This window comes from Lemur catta, chromosome 5 (assembly GCF_020740605.2).
Source record: "Lemur catta isolate mLemCat1 chromosome 5, mLemCat1.pri, whole genome shotgun sequence".
In the NCBI taxonomy this organism is placed as follows: Eukaryota; Metazoa; Chordata; class Mammalia; order Primates; family Lemuridae; genus Lemur; species Lemur catta.
In genome coordinates, this window is record NC_059132.1 from 12,661,087 (window position 1) to 12,688,228 (window position 27,142).

Below are 27,142 nucleotides of genomic sequence, written 5' to 3' on the forward strand. Positions count from 1 at the left end.
TAAATCCAAAACCACATATAGCTTCTCTGCTAACCTCTGAGCACAGAAACATCCCCCTTCTCACACTCTTTTCTCATAAATATATGCTTCAAGCAGCTTTGTGCTTTCTCAAAACAATCAACTAAAAGCCAAAAAACCTCAAACCTTAGGTAACGTATAGCTGACATGGTAATAATTGTTCCTGGTTATTTATTGTTCTAGATTCTTTGCATGTGGGATCTCATTTAATGTTTTAGAAAATCCCGTGATATAGATATCATCATTTCCATTTTCAGATGAGGAGGCTGAGGCGCGGCAAGGTCAAGCCACTGGTCCAAGATCACCCAGCCAGCAAGTGGTACGGCTGAGATTAAAATTCAGGTCTGTTTGACTCCAAACCCCTGTTTATCAGCAAAGGTGAAGTCATGCTCTGGTCTGGGGACTGCTTCAAGGGGAGGGGGTTGGTTGGGCCTTAGTATTTCCGGTACAGCAGGAACCACCACTGAGGATAAGTGTCCTCACTTGTAGGGAAGGCTCCCTAGAAAACAGCAGGAGCATGGGTGTGGGTGAGTGGAGGGTTTCAGTGGAGGGGGACTTCCAGCCAGAGCCATTTAGACCAGCAGAGGAAGTAGAGGTCTTTAAACAGATGGGGCCAAATGTCCTGCAAATAAGCCAGAAGCAACTCCGGCATCGTGGCCACCAGAATAATCCTGCAGAGGAATAGTGAGGTGTTCACAGGATCAGGCTGGAGCCTCCTGTGGTCCCATGAAGGCATTAGGGCCCCAGCTGTGGCCAGGCTCAGCTAGGCTGGGTCCCAAAGGACCCTAGAAAGGGCGGGCTTGCCCTTAATCCTGACCCCATGCCCTGGCCAAAGGAAGACATGAGGGAAGAGGTAGCCCAGTATGGGTGATGTACAGGTTCTCCCCAGCAAGTGGAAGCTTGAGCTCCTTCCTACCTTCTTCAGGTTGTAGGGAAAACTCATCCTGCACCCCATCCTGGCCTTCGAGGCATGTGGCCGGGACCCAGCCTTGCTCTTCGGCGGTGCTGACGAACCACCAACCTAGGGAAGTGAAGTGTGGACTGATGTTAGTTAGGTCGAGTGTGGGGCCTGGGGGGTCACTATATCAATCAGTTAATGCTCAGGGTAAGGCTGAAAAGTTATCATTTTACGGGTAGAACACAATTACCAATGTTGGTTGCTAACTGCTAAAAACAGGCTAACAAGGAACTTTCTCCTAAGCCTGAGACAGGGGAGAGAAAGGTTGTCCCAAATGATGAGAATAAAGAATGTCTATCTTTACTGAGATGCACAATGTGCCAATCATTTGACTTGCATTATATTCTACAATCTTCACATTACCATCCCTGCTGTACAGATGAGGAAACTGAGGCTTCAAGAGGTGTGTGAACGTGTCCAAGCTCACACAGCCTGCGGCAGAGCTCTGGTTTGTGCCAGGGCTGTCTGATACTGAGTGCTCTGCCCTAATAACTTATCCGAGACACTGATTATCTGGGGGGGCCTGGTGTAACCCCAAGGGTCCTTAAATATGAAGGAGGGAGGGAGGAGAAGTCAGCGGGAGACGTGGCTGTTGAGGAAGGACACAGAGAGGTACGACATCGCTGGCTCTGAAGATGGAAGACGGGGTCACGAGCCAAGGAACGCAGGCAACTTGCAGGAGCTGGAAAGGGCAAGGGAACAGACCCCATCCAGGGCCACAGCCCTGCCAAGACCTTGATTTTAGGCCAGTGGGACCCATGCTGGACTTCTGACCTACGCAACTGTAAGATAAAGAATATGTGTTGTGTTAAGCTACTAAGTTTGTGGTAATTTGTCATAGCAGCAAGAGGAAACATACACAGGGCCCAGTGGGCTCTGTATAATATAAATGGAGAAATGGGATCTGCTCCCCACATCACACTCCTCCAAGCCCGGGAGACCCCAAGGGGCAGAGAAGGAAGTAAGGAGCAGACTCTTGAGCAAGCCTCCTGGTCTTTCAGGGAGGCCTTAGTGCCCCACCTTCCTGAAATGGAAGTTACTTTTTGCGTGATTTGATGGCATGTTCCAAAATGCACGTCATGGTGACTGGCACCTCTGTGTGTGCCAAGTGAGAATGAACCGAACTCTGGGGCTGCTACACCTGCGGGAGACCAGAAATCAGAAAATACGTTCTGTGCTTTCCCGAAGAGTCGTGTTTGTAAATATCTGCATGGGGATAAGGAACCTGTCACGACGACGAGGACAGCAATGACATGCCAGACATTGTCCTGAGTGCGTCACCCCTGCTAAGATGCTGGATCCTTGCAGCAGCTGCGTGAGGCATGCTGTCATTGCCCCCACTGTGCAGATGGGGAAGCCCAGGCTCAGTGACTTGCCCAAGGTCACAAAGATAGAAAGTGGCGGAGACAGGACTTGAACCCAGACTGTCTCTGAGCTCTGAACCATCTCCCTAACGCCTGGCGCACTGCTGGAGGAGAGCGGATTGAAGCAGCCATTGCTGGGGAAGCAGGTACTTTGGCAGTGCCTTAACATTTCAGACGCAGGTGTCTCATGGCCCAGCCGTCCCACTTCTCAGTATCTAACCTGAAGAAACAAGTGACGTGCAGAGACAAAGCCCTGTTCATACCAGAGGCAAATATGGCTTATTCAGGCATCGAGTACTACGCTGATGTTAAAAAGTGTATAGAGGAGCTAGATGTTGACTAAAAAAGAAGCTAATTGTAGATCAAAATGTATAGAATGATACCACTGGGCTTAAAAAACCCAACAAAATTATATATGCACACACAAAATATGATGTATATACGTGTAAGTATGTGTATAGATATGTATGTATGGGTATGTATATGTGTATGTGTGTGTATATATATATATATATATATATATATATATATATATATATATATATATAACGTTATCAAGAAGGGCTATCCTGAGGTTTGGAAAGGGGTCAGGCAGGGTTAAAGCTGGTGGAAAAAATAGATTTATCATTAATCTTTTAAGAAAAATGTATCCATGTATTATTTGGACAGGTAAAATATAATTTTAAAAAATGTTGCCATTTTGTTAGCTACCTGAAGATTTGACCATCGCCCCACCCCCTCTGGACGTGCTGGCACCCTGCCCCGGCCTCCACTCTTCTTCCAGCAACCATCCTGCCTCACTGCCCTCAAGCTGGGGGCCCAGAGCAGCGGGCACTCCTGTCTTCACGTCCCCATGGTGTCTCCCATCCACACTGCATAATCTGCACTCATTCTCGGAATTAGAAAGTCACAAGGCCACAGGGTCGGCTGGAATTGGTTTGGAATTCCAGCTTTGCAACTTGTTGTGAGATCCTGGGGGAGTGACTGTGTCACTTGGAGTCTTGTTTTTCTCAGTTGTGAAGAAGAGATGACAATTCCTACGTTGGGTAATTAAGGAGGTTTGGTCGGCTAACGTTGGTCTCATGACTAATGGTAACATGATTCAGATGATGCTGCAAACATCGTCTTTCCCCTACCCTTTGGACCTTAACTAGTCACTGGGGTGTCACAGAGATTGGCCCGTTAATGATATTGGCCAACATCACATTTTAGCCACAGCGAAGCCAGTGGTTCACGTTGCTTTTCCCCGGAGAGCATCTGCGTATGTCCCACTCCCTGCTCTTGGCCTTCAGCGGTGTGCAGGGGGTGCTCTGGGCTGAGGATGCCACAAGGGGAGGAAACCCACATTTTTTAGTACCTACTGTGTGCCAAGCACAGATTTAGGCACTCACTCTATATTATCTCATTTAATCCTTATAATAGCTTTTTAGAGCAGAAGTTTTTATTTTCCAGATAAGAAAACTGAGGGTCAGAGGATGATGCAAGCTGGATTGCTGTGAAATGTGGAGTTCAGATGGAAATCTAGGCTCAGAGCCTTAATCATACCTTACGCTCTCCCAGACCCAGCCGGCGTCTGTGACCCGTGTTCCCTGCGACGGGCGGTCGGGACAAGCAGACAGGGAGCACACCTGCCTGTCCGAGCCCAGAGCTCTCGGAGCCTTCTTAGAGACTCCCGGGGGTAGTCACAGGCAAACCAAAGGAGCACACTTCCGGTGGGATGCTCGACTCTGTCTCCAGGTGCTTCAAAACCAGAAGGAATGTTTATGAAATGTGAACCTCAGAACAAAGCGGCAACACCTGACCCATAGGCTGCTGGAGAGTTGTGACCACGTGTGGCATTCGAGCACTGTGATCAAGCAGGGGCACTTTCTTGGGGGCCCTCGGCTGGATCTGTGGAAACTGGCCAGCCTGGATTGGTGATATCAGTGCTTGAGTTTCCCAGTGTTTCCTGTCCCAGGGCTCGGTGACAGTGTGTGTGAGAAAGGCAGTCTAGGTCCCTACCTGACTCGTTCTTCTCGATGATGTCCACCACCTGCCCCACGCTGAGGCTGATCTCCGAGCTCTCCTGTTTCTGGTAGTTGGCCACCACCACATACTGCTCTAGGACCATGGGGTCCACCGAGGTCAGGTCACCCCCTGTGGACAGGAAATGCAATCAGACATCACATCTGGCCACCATCCATGCACGAATGAGCAGGAGCCAGGGGAGTGGGGTGGGTCAGGAAGACATTCCAAACAGGAAGAAGCAGTCATAGGACTCGCCTCAAGGGTGACCTCATCCATCTGTTCTCTATTCATTTGCTCACTCAACCACCAAAATTTACCAAGTGCTTGTTCTGTGCTGGCACTGGGGGTTCAGAGTTGATTAAGATATGGTACCTACCCTGAGGAAGCGGACAGCCTAGTGGGAAAGTTCATTCATTCGTATCTATTCTTCCATCCATCCATCCATTCAACTACCCACCAACCATTTGAGCATCTACCCATCCATCATCTACCCAACATCCATTCATCATCCAGCAACCATCTAATAATCCATCCAAAATCACTCATCTATTAATCTGTGAAGCCAACAGTGATGCTCCAGACACTGTATTAGGTGCCAGAGGTACAAATGTGAATTAAACAGCTGTGACACCCACCCTCAAGTAACTCAATCTAGTCAGGGAGACAGAGACATACACAAGCATATGTGATCGAAGTACACAGACTTACATAAGCATTAGTTTGTGATAAATGAACTGCTGGAGACAACCAGGAGGCCAGGACAGAGAAAGAATGGGAAAGAGAATGTGTATTAAATGGGGCAGTCAACAAGATCCCCCTAAGGAGGTGACATAGTGCAGGGTCCTGAGATGGGAGGGGACAGGGGAAGAGTGGTGCAGGCAGATCTGAGATGGGAAAGGGCTTGGGGGCCTTCGGAATTGGAAGGAGGCCGGGAGGCTGAAGCCCATGCCAAGTGTGGTCTGGAGTGAGGTCCCAGAGCTAGGCACGGGTTGGATCAGGCAGGGCCTTCAGGGCAAGCTAAGAAGCTTGGATTGTTTTAACCTTAACGTAGAAAGTCAATTAAGGGTTTTAAGAGGGAATGACAAGATAAGATTTGCATCTTCAGAAAGATAATTCTGGCTGTCAGGTGGAGAACGGACCAGAGGCTGGCCAGAAAGAAAGCAGGAGACCAGACAGAGGTCATGAAGTTGTCAGGCAAGAGGTGACAGTGGCTCTGGACCAGGGCAGTGGAGAATGGAGGGGACAGTGGCTCCAGGGAGGCCATGTCCACAGGATTCAGCATGGACGGCTCCCCGGGAGTTGTGCAGCCCTGGTTGAGCACTAAGACATATCCCATACATAAATGAAAAGATACCACAGAATACAGGTGATTTAAACTAAAGGGACACCTGAGTTCAGAGGCTCCACAGAGAAGAGACAGCCGAGTGACTTTTAGAGCAGCTGCCGGAACATGGTGGGAGGCCGTCTGGACTTTTGTGGCCACTGGGCCCAGTTTTTCCTTGAAAGTCCTGATTCAAAACATTCTTTCCTATGGTTTCCATGAATCGCTTGTCCAAATTGCTCTGTCCAAAAAGTTCAACTCTTGCTGCCTAGTTTTAACACCTGGTGGTGGCACAGTTGTACCACAGATAATTTTCAGGACTCTCATGAACACACTGGTCTATTTATTCCTGCACTAACTCTCCTAACTAGTCTGCCAGTGGGATCTGGCAAAACTCTGAGCAGTGACAGAATCAGGGAATCATAAGCCTTGCTGTGAGCAAGACATGAAGCCAGGAAATGAGCAGGACAGAGAGTGTGGGCTGGGACTCCGGGCTGGCAGGAGCAGAGCAGGGACTGGCACAGGGCTCAGGGCTGGAACTTTCCCCCAGGCCCGCTCTAGGGCCAGGTCCGACCCTACCGCCTCCTTGTTGTTTTTCCGTGGCAGTAGCTTTTAGACTGTAGTTCTCTGTCATGAAGTGGTTCAAAGTACATGAAGTTGCTTTTTCAGCACCAGTTCTTGTAGAGCAAGTTGCTTTCATCTTACTCAGAGAACTGAACTTACTGAAAGGGATGCAGAAAGTTCATTCATTTGATCTACCAGCAGTCTCAAACCAGGCTTCAGACCGTTCAGCGAAGTGAAGACTCCTACTGGTGGAGGGTGATATTGCAGCCAAGCTCTATAAGGCATAACAATTGCAATACCTAAAAATTGAGGCAGGCAGCTAAATTGTAAGAGTTGCCAAGTATGAAATCAAAGGATGCTTAGGCAAGGAATATAATTCTTTTGGTCCAGGAGAAAATATAAGAGAAGAAAGAGGTCAGGAGAAAGGAGGAAATTTGACAGTGGAAGGGTGATTTTATTATTAAGTGCTATCAAATATTCTCAAGGGCTATAGTGCCTAACCTACCACAACAGTTTTCTATTTGGGCATTTTTTCTTCATGATGACATGTCTTGGATTTTTAAAATGATGAGTAGAGTGAAATTTTCCTTCCAGAAATTCACTATACTGCTAATCTTGCTGGAAGAGTCACTAAACAAGAGAACCCCTAAATAAGTAAAGGGTGGAAAAATCAAGAAGAAAGATATTCCTCAAATAATCAGATGATGTGTTGAATTTTGGTGAGAAGACCTTTTTTTTTCTGCATGATGAGCAGAATTTGAGACAACATTAGCCAAAGTTTGCAGGAGCCAGACAGCCAGTCAAGACTGGGAAATGCCAGAGACAGATAAGCCTTCTCCACCTCAGAGTTCTGGCACAGAAATCTCAGGAGTTAGTCTGTTGACCTTAAATCCCTTTAAAATTCAATCAAGAAGCCTGATTCTAAAATACAGGAGGTGTTCAAAGGTCAGATAAAAAACAAGGCTAATCCCAGCATGGGCTCAGCTTGAATGAAAAAAGATGCTATTTTCCACTCAGTTGAACTATAAATAAATCCGTCCCCCATCATTGCAGGTGAATGATGTAACAGTGGTCACCACAAATTAGGGCTTCTTCTCTCTTTTCCAGACAAGTCCTCTCATCAAGCCTGTTCCAACTGGACACTTTTGTTTTTCACAAACCAGAGCTGTCTCTTTCCTCTCTTCTCTCCCCTCCCACACCCGTTCCTTCCAGGGAAAGTCTCTGCACACTCAAAACCAGAAACTCTGCCAGCCCTGGAGTGGCAGCTCCTCTTCTCTCCGCTCTTTTCTAAGAAACATATAATTATCCCTGCGGCTCCAGAACTATTTGCAGCTTTAGCAGGATGCCATGGCTTTGGCTAGTACCTATTAAACTAGAAAGTAGAGCTGTAAACAGATGGGCTGGGAAAAGGTCAGAGTTAACTCCAGACGCCAACCTTGAGGCAAAGAGGTCCAGTTCCTCTCTCCTCTTCCCTCTAAGAATGGCCTCAGGGCCCATAAAGCTGACCACAGGCCCTGTACCCAGGGGCAGTAAAGGTATCCAAGCCTTTGAACTTGGAATTCCTGCTGATGCTGGTCAGGGACACCCATGTGCCTCAAATATTAGTAGTAGTTGAAATAAAAATAGCACCAAGTATTTATCACTTACAATGTGCTGAGCACTGTTTTAAGTGCTTTACATATATTATTATAAATCCTGTAATAATTCTATGAGGCAGACTGCTATGATTATCCCCGTTTTACAGACAAGGAAACTGAGGCTCATGAGAGGAGGTATCCTTTTTCACTTCTGAGATCTCTGCTTGCATGTCCCCCCCATCCCCATCAACCCCTTCAAACCTCCTGGCATAGTAGGAAATTAAAGATCTTAGAATTCTGGAAGTTCTGAAGACCACATTGGCTCCAGACATGGTATGGGCCAGGCCCTTGCAGATGAGGATGATTCTGGGTAGCAAGAAGAGAAAGTTGGGCTGTTGTTAATCGACATTTATAAACCGCAGGCAAGAACTCAATCATTCCTCTGCATACCCAAATTCCCACCTCTCTTTTTCCATGACTGCTTTTGATAGAAGAGTTGTGTCATCCAGGGAATGGAAAGATTTTTAGGAAGGAAGATAATTTACTTTAGGGACAATAAAAGTGAGCATAGGAATTGCTTGACGTTGCATCTGTTATTGCCCAGAAAGTGGCTGACGGAAAGACACACAGAGGCTGGGCCTGGGGCTGAGCATGTCAAATGGATTAGGCCCAAATCCACCAGGCATTTCTGCCTCCCAGCTCGGGCCTCAGCTGTCCCCTCAGCCCAGAATGTCCTTCACTGTATGCAAAGCTCCTGCTCATTCTTCAAGACCCAGGGTCCCTCCTTTCTGACCCCTCCCCACACCTGGGAAGAATGCTGTTAGCTCAGAGCTACCGCATCACTGTGTATAAAGAGCATCAAAGGCATTTGATTTCGTGCAGTGTGGTTAGGAAGAGGTCTGTTGCCCCTGCTTCACAAAGGCATTCTCCGGGAAAGATAGGAAGTCTGTCTACTTTGTAATTTTTTTGGTATAGGATGAAACAACCTCAAATCCTGTTTTTTGGGAAACAGGCAGGGTATCAACCCATCCATCTATCCATCCATCATCTATCCATCCATCCATCATCCACAGTATCCCCAGTGTGGAATGCAGGGCCTGGCGCACAGTAGGTGCTCAGTAGGAGTATGCTGAACACCGAATGAAGAGAAGAAATGGAAAATATTCTTACCAGATTTCTTTTTCCCAATGTGCTCCCTGTACCGGAAAGAAAGCAAGAAGGGAAGAGTAATGAGTCAGTACTTCGCGTGGACTGACATGAGTTACTCCATTAGGGAACTGCGGTTCCCCAACCCCCACAACACCATGAGTGATTGAATAAAACCCAAGCCAACCCCAAGGACCCAGACTTCCTAAAAAAGAAAGAATTCCTCTTCATTTTCTCCCTTTGCCTGAAAAGCGCTCTTCGCCCTGGGGACTGGTGTCTCCACTTATCTGTAGAGTGTAGGGCCGTGGGGAGGAGTTGAAGGGGGCTGCGTAGTCTGAAAACAAGACTTAGGCCGCCATATTGCACCAAGCCTGACACCTACCTTCTCAGGCAGGGCAGAGGTCCCTGCCTCACTTCTCAGGGTCCCCTAGCTATAGACAAGGAGCAGAAAGTGTTTGGCAGTAACTGGTGAGGGGAACACACTAAAACTGGGTAGAAGTCTGGATAGCAGTGAACATAGCAATCTCCCTAGTGGTGACAGGACAGACACTACTATGGGCTAGAATTCACAGGAACTAATTAACGATGCCTCCCTTGCATTGGTCAGACCATTCTAGAGTTTATAAATACCATTGTATTACAAATATAATATCCCAAATCAGGGGCTACAAAGTACTTTTAAGTAAATTATCTCATTAGTAATGAAGTTTCCAGTGGTTGGGTTCAGACAGATGTGATAAGAGTAGCATTAGCTAATAAATACTGAATGGTACTACCCTGTGCCAGTACCCTGCTAGTGCTAGACACATTTAGTGCACTTATGTTTAGTTTACTTATTTAATATTCACAATAACCCTGGGAAATAAGTACTAGTTTTATCTCCATTTTACAGATAAGGGTAACGAGGCACAGAAGGGTTTAGTATAGTAACTTGCCCAAGGTCACACAGCTAGCAAGTAGCACAGCCTCTACCTGAACTAATTTTTTAAAACATGAGATATAATTGACATACCATAAAACTCATTCTTTAGAAGTATAAAATTCACTGGTTTTGTAGTATATTCACCAGGTTGTGCAACCATGGCCCCTGTCTAATTCTAGGACATTTTCATCACCCCAAATGAAACTCTATTCTGATTAGGGGTCACTTCCCATTCTCTCTCCTCCTAGCCCTTGGCCACCACTCATCTGCTTGCTGTCTCTAATGATCTGTCTGTTAGGGACATTTCATATCAACGAATCATACAATATGTGGCTTGCTGTGACTGGTTTCTTTCACTGGCATAATGTCTTCAAGGTTCATGGCTGTTGTAGCACTTATCAGTATTCCGTCCCTTTTTGTTGCTAAATGATATTCCACTATATGACAGACCACAGTTTGTTTGCCTGTTATCACATTACTGGACATTGGGTTGTTTCCACTTTTTGGCTATTACGAATAACACTTCTGTGACCATTTGTGTACACGTTTTTGTATGGATGTCTATTTTTATTCCCCTTGGTTACACTGCTAGGGCATATGGTGACTCTAGGTTTAACTTTTCGAGGAACGGCAGGACTGACGTCCACGGCAGCTGCACCATTTTACATTCCCACGAGCAACATATGAAGGTTCTGATGTCCTCACATCCTGGACAATGCATGTTATCTATCTATCTTTTTGATTATAGCTGTTCCAGTGGGCGTGAAGTGGTATTTCACTGTAGTTTGGATTTGCATTTCCTGGTGGCTAATGATGCTGAGCATCTTCTCATATGCTTGTTATTTTCTTTGGAGAAATGTCTATTCAATGTCTGGGCTTTTTTTTTTTTTTTTTTTTTGAGACAGAGTCTCGCTTTGTCGCCCAGGCTAGAGTGAGTGCCGTGGCATCAGCCTAGCTCACAGCAACCTCAAACTCCTGGGCTTAAGTGATCCTACTGCCTCAGCCTCCCGAGTAGCTGGGACTACAGGCATGTGCCACCATGCCCGGCTAATTTTTTCTATATAGATTTTTAGCTGTCCAAATCATTTCTTTCTATTTTTGGTAGAGACGGGGGTCTCACTCTTGCTCAGGCTGGTCTCGAACTCCTGACCTCGAGCGATCCACCCGCCTCGGCCTCCCAGAGTGCTAGGATTACAGGCGTGAGCCACCGCGCCCGGCCAAATGTCTGGGCTTTTAACCACCATGTAATAAGGCTTCAGAGCAAGCTTGGGAGAGGCAGGGAGCTGAGCCAGGCCCAGGAGCCTGGGGCTGCACTCCTGTGTGTGTGCCTGCCATGAGAAACTGTCACAGGGATGGCATTTATTGGAAGATATTTACTGCAGAAAGTTTACTCATCTGCGTGCTACTCAAGTCATTAGTCTGGAGTGATCAACTCAGAGGTCTGTGACCTCTGAACTTGATTCTGGATGTCGATATGTGTGTGTGTGTGTGTGTGTATATATATACATATACATATACATATACATATATATATATATATATATATATGTGTATATATATATATATATGTGGCCTGCCCACTCCTGCTAAAATTCTTTGATGTCTTCTCCTTATAAGTTTTGTGACTTTAATAGATTCATTTCCAAAAAGCAGCGTGCGTCTTTCTCAGCACACTACCCGCCACACCCACTGCGCTGTGACCATTCAGCAAAGCGAGGCCTTGCTTGTCACTGTTGACCGCAGCAACCAGCAAGCTCAGGGCTCAGAGCAGCAGTTTCCACGTCTGCCACAGAGCCTGCCTGGCACTTCCCAGCCCTTCCTGAGAGAGCCCAAATGGACCCCAAACTCTGCTGGCTCTCGCTTCTGTGACCCTAGGGCGGCCCTAGCACTTGGGCCTGGGCTCTTCTTTTCTCCACTGCTATTTCTCCACCAGCCAGACCCCTTCTTTCTTTCCCCAAGGCGCCACATGCATGCCAGTGTTTCAGGCTGGCAGGGCTGTTGGTATGGGCAGGTAGGCAGGCAGCTTTTGGGTTCTGTGCCGTGTGTGCTGAGTTGGCTGGGGCTGCCAGCTGTGCAGTGACAGGCAGCTGGGGGGGCTGCCTGTCCACTGGGGGAGGAGCGACAGGGAGGCAGGGCACATCCTGGACAGCTGTGGAGCCTGGCCGATCAGGATCAAATCCTCACCCTGTCACTTACCAGCAATGGGACCTTGTGCTGGTCTCTGTCACTCATTAATTCACATCCCTAACAGTTCCTGAGCACACCTACCTCTGCGGAAGAGAAACCAAGATGAATATACTCCCAGGCTCACAGGCCACCCTGTTTCAACACACTTTGGAAAGTGCTGTGGCAAAGGCAGCATATTATGGGATTACAGGAGTGGCACTCAGCCAGCTCCCTTCACCTGTCAAATGGGACGATCATTATCCACCTGCAGAGATGTGAAGGCTAAGTGAACTGTGGTCTCGCAGAGGCTCAAGCACTGAAACCTTGTCTGAGTTCCACTTTGCTTTGCTTCCAGGAGGCTGGACTGGCAGGAGGGAGGGCTGTGGGGCACCATCTGGGGAAGCCCACAAACCTACTTACTCTTTTGGGGGATTCAGGTCCTCAGGTCTTGTCTCAAAGAACTGCAGCACCTCATCGCACTGAGAGATGTAGGGGGGCAGCTGGATCAGAGCCTGGGGAAGAGACACGGGTGAGCCCAAAGGAAGGAAAGGGTGTCTGGAACGCTGCACGCCAGTGGTGCTCAAACTCGGGCAGCACCAGAATCACCTGCAGCGTTTGCTAAAACACAGATGGCCGGGCCCCAGCCCAGAGTTTCTGATTCAGTAGGTCTGCAGAGGGGCCTGAGAATGTGCATTTCTGAAAAGTTCCCCCATATACTATGTATGTATATACATGCATATATACAATAGGCATATTTGGACAAACTGTACACATATTTAGACAAAATCAGACCATATTGTACATGCTATTTGTAAACTGATGCTTTTACTTAACAGTAAATTGTCAACTTCATACCACTTCATTATTGCTCTACAAAATCATCTATACTGGATACGGGGTGTCTACTGTATAGATGTATCTACTTTATTCAACTAGTTGCCTACTGGTAAACATTTAGGTTGTTTCCAACATGCTTACATATGTGTCTTAACTCACGAATCTGAGGAGTTAAAGTGAAGGGACTGTTTTATGATTTGGACAGAGGTTACAGGTCTCCAGGTTAATGAGGGGTTGAAGTATCTGGGCTCTCCCACAGGCCAATTCCATTTTAACTTGCCTCAATGGCTCACTGGAGGGGGTGTGAAGGACCTTCAACTGTGCTGATGGGCTCGATGAGGAGGAAGGTGGAGGGCACGAAGTGGGACTAGGCACTTGTTATGCCAGTTTATCTATCAACAAGTATTCATTCAATGATTCAGCAGGCATTTTGCTTGGACCCAGCACTGCAACAGTTTCTGTGCCAAGTACAAGACAAGTACATGATATATCCTGCTCATTAAAGGATCTGAAACTCAGACATGTTTCCATAACGAATTAACAGCTCAGTTTAACAAATATTTACTTAAGCCCCCTCTGGCTCAGGTCCTGGGCTGGGGTGATGGGGATGCAGATCCCAGTGTATGCATGTTGGTTCATGCATACATTTTATTACAAACACCTGCGTAAGGAGTGTGCACGGGCATATGTATAAATTGCATAGGTGATTCTGCCGGCCATATCAGCCCACCAGTGCATGCTCTGCAGTGAGCCAGGACTCTGTTCTCTCCTAGAAGGCCTCAGTTCCCTGGTGCCTCTCATGTGCCTTCTCACCAAGTTGGAGGTCTGGTGTGGAAGAGACATGTCTTGCATTTTCCATATAACCAGCCCTTAAAAGCTCACCACCTACTCCTAAAGTGATATGCCAATCTGCAGCAGTACTGGGCTCAGAGGGACCAATGGAGGGACAAATGGAGGTTTCTAATCTGGTACTTTCTATAGGGTTTCAGGGGTCTTTTGACCCTAACATGATTATTTCCCCCCCTTTAAAAACATTTTCATTGTGATTAAATACACACAATATAAAATTTACCATCTTAACCATTTTCAAGTGTACAGTTCAGTAGCATTAAGTACATTCACACTGTTATCCAACTATCACCACCATCCATCCATAAAACTCTTTAATCTTGCAAAAAGGAAACTCTGTACCCATTAAACAATAACTCTTCCCTCCCACCCCAGCCCTGGCAACCACCATTCCATCTTCTGTCTCTATGAACTAACTATCCTAGGTAGCTCATATAAGTGGAACCATACAGTAGTTGTCCTTTTGTGTCTGCCTGCTTTCATTTATTATGTTCATCCACTCAAGGTCTATCCATGTTGTTTAATTTCCTTCCTTCTAAAGGCTGAGTAATGTTCCATTGTATGTATATATCACATTTTGCTTATCATTTGGCTGTCAATGGACACTTGGGTTGCTGACCTTACATGACTTTTGAGTCAGGCTTTAACTTTAAGCCAACCCCTGCAACATGCAATGTGCCCCAGACCTAAAGTGGAAAAACACAACTCCAAGAGGGTGGATGATTCCGTAGGGTACCTTCCCTGGTCATTGTCCACTCTTCCATCTTTTGGAGGGTAAAGGATGCTGACCTAAAGGGTGCACTGATTTTTAAAATTAACCTTTAAATAACTCCTGCTCTGCAGCAAATCCCTAGGGACTGACCATTTCCAGGCCTGAGGCAGAGTCCCAGAGGGAAGATCAGCCCCTGCCCCTGTTTTCTGGTCCCCCTTCTTTTTCTGGGTCAGAGCAGTGAGCAGTCATTCTCCTGGCCAGGACAAGCTGCTGTCTGCCCACCCCCACCCCCCTGGTGGGTCTCTCTTTCCTCTAAAATCCTGCAGCTCTTGCAGTTGGAACCACATAATGAAGGAGCTGATTGTATGCTGGACTGTGCTGTGTCCTGGCTGCTTTGTGTGCAAATATCTTGCGGCTCCCCAAGACTGCACTCCCTGACGATGGCTCAGCACTTGGTGGCTCCCAAAATGCATTCCTCTGTATCCCTTTCTATAATCCTGGGAGGGCTGGCCTGTTCTAGAGATGAGGAAACGGAGGCCCTGGTGTGGTGACTTGGACTTGAGAGACCAGGGCTGGTTGACTTCATTCCTCTACTCCAAATCCACAGAGGGCAAGGGAATGGTGGCTGTTCCTTCTCCACCTTCCTTACATGCCTAGACAGTGCTGGGGAGACCTATGATGCCTAGTTGAAAAGTATTTGCTGAATTAATAACATGAGGGAAAGGGCTGACCCAGGCCACGTGGCCCTGCTAGAAGAGAGCTGGGTGGGCATGGGGCACAAGCCCCTGGGGTGGTCATCATCTCTGCCTGGAGGGCCCTCCCTGGGTGCTCCCTGCTGAAATGGGCAGAGCCTCCAAATAGACCAGGAGGGGAAGAGACAACGAGGCCCACAGAAACCCCCCAACAATGCCAAGTTCTCTTCTGGTTTTGAGCTATTCCCAGGAAGTAAAAGCCAAACCAAACCTCCAAACCATAAAATAAGCCAAGTTACTAACAGAAGGCGGTGGTGAATGCTTTGATGTTGGCCCCTTTCATTTTGGATGGACTGGCTAACAGTAAAAATGACCCATGGCAAAGAAACAATTCTCCTGAAACACGCCAGGATTGTCCTGCGTTTGGTCAGTAGTGACAAAGAAGCAAAACTCAGTTCTGTTCTGGAAGGAATCCTGGCCCTTTGGACAGATGTGGCTGGTCGATGCAGGCACGACACAGGACAGCAAGTCCTGCTTGCACAGGGTAACGACGAAGGTCAGACAAAACCAGCTGCCAATTCTGGCTCTGTCACTTTCTACCTGTGTGGTTCTGGCCAAGTCCCATTACCTCTCTGAGCCTCAGTCTGCTCATCTTTAAAATGGGCTTAACCATCTTGAAGGGCTATGCTACAGAAGTGGCTGAAGATTTCCATCATATACTTAGCTGCTTGTTAAATATTAGTTAACCCCTCTGGTTCTCTGTACTGCGCCAAGTGCAATAATATGGTGGTTCCCCAAGGTGAATTTAGAGGCAGCAAGATGATCGTGTTAAATGACAATGCCTTGGCTAGGGAGAAAGCTCATGTTTTCTCAGTTCTCTTTCAATCCTCTGTAACTTCAAAAAGAATGCCCCACAGAGGTAATATTTTTCTAACTTGCGTCCTGAAAGCAGGACCAGGCTCTGCAGAGCCTCGGGCAGGCAGGTCAAAGCAGCTGGCTGGATTTAAAAACACTTTTTGTTGTTGTTGTTTCATTGTTTTTATTTTTACTTTTATGGCACATGACACTCATTTTATATTATGGTTCTGATGTAAAGTTTCCTCTAATATATATCAAGAAGTTGAAGAAGTGAGTTAACTTAAAGAAAAAATATTAATAATAATACAGGTGGTAGTATATGACAAAAATCTGGAAGGGCGGTCTCAAGTGACTGAAGTCTGGTAAATGCTGCTGTTACGCTGTCATAGTTTATTGTGAAATACCATAGCATGGGCACACACGCTCACGTGTGTGTTAGATGTAAGCTACATCTTAATGACAATCAGTTAATACCTGAAGTCTCCTCACTGGGAACGAACACTTTAGCAAGTAAAGACTCTAACCAGACATCCAGCTTCAGAAAAGGCCACTTCAAGGATTTAGCTATTCTCATCTTGGATCAACAGCACGGCCTTCATTCATTAGCATAACAGTTATTAGAAACAATTTTTTTTTCTGATGAAATGAGGGATGTTCTAGAAATATTCTTAGACACTGTGGTCCTTGCATGAGCCCAGTACTGCACAACTTTCAGAATGGTGCCCTGGGTCTAGGATTCTGAATCTGTCCTGGGTTCAGCCACTTGAGGATTTTATGTCAGAGCACGGTTAGGATTAGCTGATCCTGCCACTAGAATGTGGTTGCATCTGCCTTGAGGGATCATTCATGTACAGTGGTGTCAGATAGACAGCTGGCATTTCAATGAGCTTCCAGAAAAACTTGAGTGGCTATTTATGAGACTGCTTGATAATATATGCTTGTATGTGTGGCAGGATTCAGCTGAGTCATGTCTTCATTTGTATTTTGATGAGCAGACATTCTTAAATGTAATGCAGTCAAATAAATCATCTTTTTGTGGTTGGTACTTTTTGCATCTTTAGAAACCCTTTCATACCTAGGGATTACAAAGATATTTTCTTATTTTATCTTCCCAAACCTTTTATAACACTGCCTCTTACATTTACGTCTTTAATTTCCCTAAAAATGATTTCATGTGCGGTGTGAGGTAAGGGCTAGTTAATTTTTTTGTTTTTTTCCCATACAGATGATACCTATTTACCGAGGAATGATGTGTAACGCTGCCTTTGTCAGTATCAGTGTCCAAATATACATGGGTCTGTTTCTGGGTTCTCAATTTTGTTCCAAGGGTTTGTCTATCCTTGTGCCAAAACCATACTAGGTTGATTACTGTGACTTTATAAGAGGCCTGGTAGAGCAGAAATCTCTTCCACTGTCACAGGTACCTGTTAGCTAGCTCTGGGGCTACTGTAGCCCCCATCTAGCTCCACCTATTGGACACTACTAATTTCTACTGAAATAAAGCTAACTGTGACGGATCAAATTGGCTTACATCAGCTCACAACAATGTCGTCAATACAGATACCCAGATGTTATATAGCAGCCTACGTAGTCTGTAAAATGAAAAGACCGTTTCATCTCCCTCCAGGAGGGCAGTTCCCACAGAGCTGAGTCCAGGGAATCTGGCCAACCCAAACCCCAAATGTCCTCTCTCCTTCTTATGATTCATTAATAGCAGGGGGTGGTGACTTCCATGTACACACTGTTTCCTCTCTGCGGTTCACCCAGGTGGATTCATTATCTCTGCACCATTCCCAGCACCAAGCAGATGCAGGCAGCTGCTACTGTCCCCCTTACTCTTGGATTTTAAATTTCCTTTTCAAAATCTGAAGTCCAGGGCTTGGAGAAGCTCTCGGTGCAAGGAAAGTCTGACTCTGGAGAGAAGTCAGGTGGGCTGGGGAGGAAGCAGAATTGGCTAATTTGGGCAGAAGCTGAGGTACAACAGCTTCTGGGGAAGGTACCAGCAGGAACTTCCCAGCGGGGCAAGGTGAGCCCAAGGGTCCACAGTCCTTGCCTGCAGGGCCTGGACAAAGGAAGGTCATCTTCAGCATTGGGATTTCAGGCTCTAGACGTTTGGAAAGTGACAAAGAGGAGATGTGAATTTTCCTCTGAGAGCTGGGGCAGCAGTATTGTCCTTGTGCTTGAAGGGCTGGCCCTGGTGCTTGCCCCCATCCCCTGTAAGGATACACTTAGGAGAAGAGCCTGAGTTTATCTGCCTCCGTGAGATACATGCTTGAATACTTTGGCCTCTTGCATTTTTATTTTCTTTTTGGGTTTTTTTTTCCCTGTTTTTTGAGACGGTCTTGCTGTGTCACCCAGGCTGGAGTGCTGTGGTGCAATCACAGCCCACCGCCACCTCTAACTCCTGGGCTCCATTTTTACTTAAGAGAGGCCATAAGTGGTATGTGATTGTAGATGCCTAAAAGGCCGGGTTTGACTCTCAAACCCTTCAATATTGGTATTATAAGTAACTGTGGGTCCTCCATTTCCTCGTCTAAACAGTGGGAATAATAAAACCCACTTCTCCACGTTGTTGGAAGAATAAAGCAAGGTCGTGTCTAGCAAAGAGCCGACACCCAAGTGGGAGTTGTTTTCTGCCCTTGGTGTCTCCTGCCAGGAGCGGGGTCATCGTCTCCACCCTGCCCCTTTGTACTTAAGACTCTTTAACAAATTTATTGATGTATAATTTTCATATCATAAAATTTACTCATTATATGTGTACAATTCAATGACAATTAGTAAATTACAGAGTTGTGCAATCATCACCACAATCTAGTTTTAGAACTTTTCCATCACCTCAAAAATTCCCCCAACCTAATTTGCAGTCAGTCCCTCTCCACGTCCACCGCCCCCAGGCCCAGGAAACCACCACGGATCTGCATTCCATCTCTGTAAATTTGCCTTTTCTGCACATTTCCTGTAAACGGGACCATATAATATGTAGACTTCTGCATCTGGCTTCTCTCACTCATCCAGCCTGCAGCATTTACCCGTCTTTCTGCTTTCCATTGCCAAATAACATTCTGCCGTATGGGTATTCCACATTTCCCTTATCCACGCACCCGCTGATGCACATGAGGGTTGCTTCTGGTTTTGGACTCTTATGAATTAATCTTGCTAAGAACATTTGCATCCAAGTCTCTGTGTGGACGCAACTTTTCAATTCTCTTGGGTACATCCCTAAGAGTATAGACAGATAGGTTTAACTTCTGGAGAAACTGCCAAACTGTTTTCCACAGTGGCCTCCCACCTGATTTCCCACCAGAATGAGGGCTCCGTATGCCTGAGTGAGTTTCTCCACGTTCTCCCCAATGCCTGGTATTGTCTGTTTTGCTGATTAAAGCCATTCCAGTGGCTGTGTAGGTATCTCATTATGGTTTCATTTTGCATAACCCTAATGACTAATGATGTTGAGCATCTTTTTTGCGCATATTAGTCATTCCTAATGACTTCTCATGTTTTCTTAGGTGAAATTTCTATTGAAGTTTTTTCCCATTTTAAAATTGGGTTGTCTTATTATTGAATTATAAGAGTTCTTTATATATTCTAAATATAAGATCAGATATACAATTAGCAAGTATTTTCTCCGAGTCTGTGGCATGTCTTTTCATTTTCTTAATGGTACCCTTTGAGGTATAGAAGTTTGTAAGCTGATTTAATGAAGTCTAATTTTTATCAGTTTTTCTTTTATGGCTCATATTTTTGGTGTCATATTTAAAAACTCTTTGCCTAACTCAAGGTCACAATGATTTTCTCCTATGATCTCTTTTAGAAGTTTCATAGGTCTGTGATCCATTTTGAGTTGATTTTGTGCATGGCGGGAGACTGGGGTCCAACTTCATTTTTTTGCATGCGTAGAGTTGTTATGGGCTAAATTGTGTCTCTCCCCTGATTCATATATTATGGTCTTAACCCCCAGTACCTCAGAATGTGAATATATTTGGAGACAGGGTCTTTAAAGAGGTAATTTAAGGTTAAATGAAATCCTTAGGGATGGGCCTTAATCCATGTAACTGGTGTCCTCGTAAGAAGAGGAGATTAGGACACAGACACACACAGAGACAAGGCCAGGCGATGCCACAGGGAAAGAGCCATCTGTAAGCTGAGGACAGAGGCCTTGGGAGGCCCTGCTGCTTGGACTTCCAGCTTCCAGAACTGTGAGAAAATAAGTTCTGTTGTTTAAGCCACCCAGTTTGCAGGATTTAGTTATGCAGCCCTAGGAAGCTAATGCAATAGCCAATTAACCCAACTGTTTGTTAAAAAGACTATGCTTTTCCTACTGAATTGTCTTGGCATCTTTGTTGAGTATCAACTGATCATAAATTTTGTCAGAGTTTATTTCTGCACTTCATTTGTTAAATTTGTCTCTTACTATTTTATTCTTTTTGATGCTGTTGAGAGTGGAATTGTGTTCTTAATTTCATTTCTGGATTATTTGTTCCTAGGATATAGGAATGCAGTTGATTTCTGTATATTGAACTTGTATCCTGTGATCTCACTAAACTTATTTATTAGTTCTAGTATTTTTTGGTGGATCTCTTATGATTTTCTACATAGAGAATCGTGTCATCTGTGAGTGAGGCAGTTGTACTCCTTCCTTTCCAATCTGCATGTCTTTTCTTTCTTTTTTGTGTGCTTACACTGGCACAAAGTGTAAAATATTTTATTGGCACCCCTAGTGAAATATAGAACAGAGGTGGTAAGGGCGAACATACTAGCTTTGTTTCTGATCTAAGGCGGAAATCATTCACTGCTCCATTTTTAAGGCATTTCTTGCCATCCCCACCCCTTTCCCATCAGAATTGCTAGTGATTTCAAGTTGGAGAAATAAATACTAAAGTACTTATCGTCAGTAAGGGAAGTTAAACAAAGATAAAAATATGCTTCTTTCCTGACCACAGCCTCAAATCAAACGAAATATAACCAAAAGGCAGGCCTCTTGTTGAGAACGTTCAGGGGACAGGACAAAGGATGTGACATCTAACAAGAGGGGTTGGGTTGGTTAAATAACTCTTGGAACATTCAAGTACAACGGAATACTACGCAGCCATTAAAAGTAGGCTCAAGAGGATATTTTAATAGCATGGGGAAATTTTTATGTTGTAATATTAGGGCAAAAAAGAAAGAACAAAAAAAATACAAATAGAATGGTCTCAGCACAATAAAAAATGCATGTAGAGAAAGGATGGAAAGGAAATATCTAAAACCCTTAATAATTGTCACCTCTGGGTTGAGAATGCTAAGTGATTTTTTTCTAATTACTTTACATTTCTTTCAATTGTATAAATTTTTCACAGTGAGCATCTTATAGCCAGAAAAGGAAAACACAACAAAACAAACACCCAGAGGGAAGACCACGTCGACATTTCTTAGCCTTACCTTACAGTATTCATCGATTGGTATCAGGCGTTTGACGGCCACGTCCCGGATGTGGCTTCGGCGGAAGAGAATTTTGCCTGCAGAGATGAGAGCACACACAGTGTCAGAAGGGAGCAGTGATGAGTCCTCAGCAACTTGGGAGGGTGTGGATGCCACTGTCTCTGGGGGAGGTCTAAGTGGTACCAGAATTCCTGGCTGCCACCAAATCCGCCTGCTGGACTTCCACAGGGCTTAGGCAGTCCTATGTGTGGTTCCCCAAAGCCCTGTTCACAGCTTTAGTGCCAGGGCTTGGGGAAGTGGGACCCGGTGAGTAAGTTTTGGTGAACTAAGAGTGGAAACAACCTATGGAAGGAAGGATGCCTACCTGATGAAGGAAGGAGGTCAGACCTGGGGACATGAGGTCCCGTCTGCCCCAAACCGCCATGCTCTTTCATGATTCTGTGCCTTCCCCCTGCCTGCACACCGCCCCCTCCAGCTGCACCCACCATCTCTCACTCCGATGGGTTAGGAGCTCCTGTCTCTTTCTGATCGCACACACCACGCTATTTATTTTTACAGGACTTCTTCTTTCCTACCAGCCATGTGTTCTGCACAAACAGGGATTGACAGGGCCTCAGTCCATTCTGTGGCACTAACGTTTGATAAATGCATGAATGTGGCCTCCATCTGCAAAGATGACAGATCCCCCTGAGTCCTTCCCCCATCAGTATTTGTAATAGAAGGGTTCTGAGTCTTCCTGTTTTGCCAAATACTCCCTGAACGTGCACCATGCGCTCCGTGACATCCTAAACACTGGGACACCATGCTACAAACCTCCAGGATGACACATGGGCAGAGAATGTGGGTCACAGGAAAAGACAGGCATACATATGATGTCCCTGAAGATCTCTGGCAATATCCAAGATGCTGAAATGTTATGGGCGAGGTTTGTTTAAAGCATACCAGTGGGTCCCCCAGAGTCTAGACAGGAGAGGCTGTGACAGGAAGCTGGAGGTGGAGCACTTGCATTAAAGATGAAGACCCCCTGGGCTCACCGCTCCTGATCTCTGACGGGCAGGGGTGGGGAAATCAGGAATAAGACATCAGAAAGGCCAGAGAGACGGAAGGCGAAGACAAGCCCTGCCACCAAGCTTACGCAGAGCAACCAGGAGGTCTCAGAGGGGACGGCTCAGGAGGCCCAAAGCTGCTCCAGAAAGCAGAGTGTGGACACCTACCAAGAGCTTCCCCTGCTTCTGGTCCTAGGATGTAGGCTGAGGAGAGGAGTTTGGGTCAAGAGACTGGCAAGGCGAGGGGGGGTTACCATTGATCTAAGACGGCTTCTGCTGAGACTGCAGTGCCCACAGCAAGCTTGGCGGAGCAGGAGGACAGTATAGAAGAGGTCAGGAAGAGATTTCACAGGGTGACAGCACTGGAAGGGATGCTGAGAAACAACCTACTGACTTTTAAAGATTTGCACCCAGAAAGACCATATGGGTACTCTGACATTTAAAATAACTGGATACCTTGCTCTTGTGCAAAAGGACACTATTTGGAAATTAGAGTGAGCCTTTTTTTGCTCATTTCCACCAATTAAGAAAAAAACGACCACAGTGAGATGAAATATATATTCCTTAATAATAAAGAAGATCCTTTCTTTATAATGGTAGTGGTTTTAATTCTGCGTAAAAGTCAGCCAAATTTCTGATATACCCATGGTTGTCAGAAAAGAGAAATCTAGAAGAAAATGCATCACAGAATTCAAAGTGCTTATTGTTTCTGAGGGGTGAAGACAGAATTTTTGTTTTCTTCTTTATACTTTCCCCAAAGTTTCTGCCATAAACACTTATTTCTTCTAGAATCAGAACATTTTCATGTCATTTAGAACAAAAACGTGAGTTATGCAGCGAAGTGGGAACCGGATGTCACTGGAACTGACGATCTTCCTCCTTCCTTCGCTCCCCAGGCGCAGCCTCCATGTGAGCCACTCTCTCCAGCACTGGGGCGAGGGGGACCCGGGCCCCTGCGGGCCTGCCCTCCTGTCACCAAGAGCTGGTGTTTCCCAAAAGCACTGGGGACCCTGCTGACGTCCTGCCCTGACCTGGTCCCCGCCCTGCGGGATGTTAGCATCCTTGGGCCAAATTCAGGCAAAGCCTTCCAACCCCATCCCACCCTTAGTCATTGTCACAGTCAAATACCCCTCCTTCCCATTGTCACTGGCACTTATGGGTAGGACTACGTACAATTTAGAAGCCCTAGGAGTGTCCAGAGCTTTTAGGAAAAAGCGCCATACCTACAAAGACTCCATACCTATAAAGAGAAATCCTGCACAGCAAATGCGTCTGCTTCTAATTTATTTCTCAAAATGGGAGAGGAGTCTCTAATTAAAAATATTTTGGTCCCATTTTGGTACAATTTCCCCTTCTGTAAATCAGGGGAAGGGTGGAGGGTGGGTGTATAGGCTCCTTACTGAAAAGGTTGTGAGCAGGCTCAAAAGATTTCCAACTGGCATGGTGCTAGCGCTGGCCTGTGACAACAGGCACAGCCTGTCCCCAGGCTGCCACCCGACTAAAGAGCCCAATGGTGAAGATCTATCCAAGGCTCAGTCCGCAGGAACTGAGAGAGAAGGACAGAAAACTCAGGCACCTTCAGTGTTTCCTGGGGGGTGACAAAAGGACAAATGTATCATGCCTACCCCTGTGTGGCCTCAGTGCATCTCTTGGGTGCATGTCTGGTGCCCTGCCAGCAAGAGGGCAGGAAGCCCCAAGGAAGCAGCAGGGTCTGCTGGGGAGGCCCCAGGCTCGGCAGTCAGCGTGGCCCTGTGCCCATCCCAGGGCTGCCTCCTGCGGGCTGTGCTGCCTTGAGGAAAGAATTTACCTCTCAGAGCCTCAGTCTTCTCATCTGCAAAATGGGAGAGCAGCCCCTATCTCTTAGATGTAATCTCTATGACACACCCAGCACAGGGCTGGCCATTCGTAGGTGCTCACAAAGCAGGGATTACTATTATTTATTATTTTGAGCAGTTTAGAGGATACTGCGTTACGGTCTGCAAGTAAGTGCACACGTTCTTTCCTCAACCCCCAGCTTTCTTGAGACCTGCCTCTGGCAGGCTAATTTGTCATCTACCCGCCACAGAGTTCGACTTGCTGCCCAGGCTCCGGTCATGGAGCAGAACCATGTGGCCAACGGTTTAGGCACGTGAGCCAGCACCGCCGTGGCCTGTGCCACCCTGTGAGGTGCCGGTGGGGCAGCGGCCCCTCGCCTGTGCTGACGTGAAATGCTTATTTGTGCGCCTTGGGCAAGGCAGGCAAGCCGGCCGCCGTCCTGGAGCGGAAAGGGTGCTCAGAGGAGGGAACGGCCTTTGGTGGGAACGGGTCGGCTTTTGTTTTCCACAGTGGAGAAAGGCCAAACTGTAATTCCTATTTTTCAAGCTGCATCCTCTGCCAAGTTGGCCTCCCCAGCTCCTGCTGGGATGGAAAACTGCACAGGCTGCTCTCCCCTCCCCCGCCTTTGTGCTACATGAGACTTGCTTTTGTTCTGCTGACACGGCAGTCCTGGCAGAAAACTGACCCCAGGAGAGGGGATGTTTCTCTCATGCTTCTCTGCCCTTGGCCTTGACCCGAGGGAAAGCTAAGAGGGGGGCTAAGAAGGGATGCTCTGGGGGTCCTGGGGCCCAGCGGGGCCTCTCCAAGCTACAAGTGGGTGCCTTGAGCAGGGACAAAGGGGCCAAGTGCCTGAGAACAGCATCTTCATTAATTCTTGGGTGGAGAAGGATTACGTAACCACGAAAGCTTTTAAGGGCTTGGGAGAGGGTCGGCTCAAGTTCTTCTCCGTCTTGGGAAGTTTTTCCAGAGCTGGTTTTGCTTTTCATACAGTAAAGAGTTATAACTCATTGCTTTCCTTTCCTTTCTGGAAGAAAAACCTACATTTAGAGCCCAGGTTAATTTGAATATCCAGATTGGTCATTTAAGGATGACTCCAATATGTGGAACCAAGAAATTCCAAAGGAATGTCCTGGGACCCTGTTTCTGCCCTTACTGAGAACCTACTGTGCACCAGGGATTGAGCCTTGTGAAGCAGGAGTCACTGTCTCATTTAACAGATGGGGGAACTGAGGCTCACAGGGCGAGGTGTTGTGGCTTGAGGTCAAAGGGCTGGGTCTGTTTGACTCTAGAGCACATGCTCTGGAGCCCTGATATTTGGCTGTTGCAGCTGGCACACTGGGTTTTCTCCAAAAGGAAAAAAATTCTAGCGTGCATGTATACTTTCCCAGTGGAGGAAGTACAAATGTTAGTTTTTTAGGCAAAGGATTCTCCTAGTGGAAGGGGCTTGGCAAACACATGCACCTGTCTCTAAACCTATTCAGTAATGATGATACCTGAAGAACCCACTGATGTCCTGGACTCAGGGATGGGAGACTGGCACCTGTAGGACTCGGGGAGTCTCCCCCACATCTCTGGGCCTGTCCTGGAAAAGGAAAAAGATCTAAAGGGCCCTTTCAGATCTAAATATCTGCTCCTTAGGGTGACTGTCAGTTTGTTAACTATCTGTACATAGAAATAATAATGGTAAGTCCCGATGGCCCTACTTGCCAGCTGTTTACCTCATCCTCATAACAACTCCATCATTTAAGTGCCATTATTATCTCTGATTTGCAAATGAGGAGATTTACCCAAGAGTTGGCAAGTGGTCCTGGGATTCGTCTGACGCTGGGCATGAGTTTTGGAGACAGCCACACCTGTGTTTGAATCCCAGTTCTGCCACCTGTGTGAGTGCTTACAGTTTCTCTGAGCCTCAATTTCCTCATCTGTGAAATGGGCTCTTCTGAGGACTAAATAAAGTAATGAATGTAAAGCACTTAAGCTAGTGCCTGGCCCAGAGTAGACAGCCAATAAATAGTAGCTATTATTACTGGAAGCAGTAACACTGACTTGGGTAACTCCCTTTTTTGAGCTGAAGCCTTGATACTATTCTTTGGTAAGGAATTTGGGGTGGAGAACACTGAATGCCTTGAGAACAGGGACTGGGCATAACTGCATCAAATCCTCCATGGCAGCTGGGGTGGTGCCTGGTACCCAAAGTGCTGGGTAGCGTGGTAGGGAGGTAGGTAGAATTCTAAAACGGCCCCAAAAGATGTCCTGCCCTGAGCCCATGTATGTGATGAGCTATCATATGCCTGACAGTCATCTTAGAAGAGGGAGATTACCCTGGATCAGGCAGGTAAGAATCGCATGAGCCCTTAAAAGCAGACCACTTTCTCCGGCTGGCGGCAGAGGGAATTCAGAGGGATGTGAAGCACGTGAAAGACTCGCTGCCCAGTTGCCGGCTCAAGGGCAGAGGGGCTTGAGTAATGAGGAATGCGGGCAGCTTCTAGAAGCTGAGCAGGGTCTCCGGCTGACAGCCAGCAAGGAAACAGGGATCTTGGTCCTACAGCTTCAAGGAACTGAGTTCTGCCATCCACCTGAACAAGACTGGAAGTGAGTTCTTCCCTAGATCCGGGCAAGAGCCCAGCTCAGCTGCCATCTTGACTTTGGCCTTATGAGACCCTAAAGGGAGAACCCAGCTGAGCCTGCCTGGACTTCTGACCCACTGAACTGTGAGATGATAAATGGGTGCTCTAAGCTGTTAAATTGGTGATAATTTGTTATGCGAGAATAGAAACTAACACAGTAGCTACAATAACAGAAAGCACTAACTACAAAAACCTTCTGAGCTCTAGTGGTTCCCATTTTAGAGATAGGAGAAATTGAGGATCTC

The 27,142-nt window shown here is 46.5% G+C and overlaps 1 protein-coding gene across 1 annotated transcript in view; it reads right to left on the bottom strand.

Annotated features, from left to right (window-relative positions):
- SH3PXD2B (SH3 and PX domains 2B) overlaps nt 1-27,142 on the bottom strand; it is a 91,512-nt gene that overhangs the window by 19,891 nt on the left and 44,479 nt on the right. The window contains exons 4-8 of the mRNA XM_045551153.1: nt 21,410-21,486; nt 12,464-12,555; nt 8,980-9,005; nt 4,342-4,476; nt 935-1,039 (exon numbers count right to left, since the gene is read on the bottom strand). Coding sequence (XP_045407109.1) covers nt 935-1,039; nt 4,342-4,476; nt 8,980-9,005; nt 12,464-12,555; nt 21,410-21,486 — 435 coding nt within the window. The remainder of the gene's footprint in view (nt 1-934; nt 1,040-4,341; nt 4,477-8,979; nt 9,006-12,463; nt 12,556-21,409; nt 21,487-27,142) is intronic.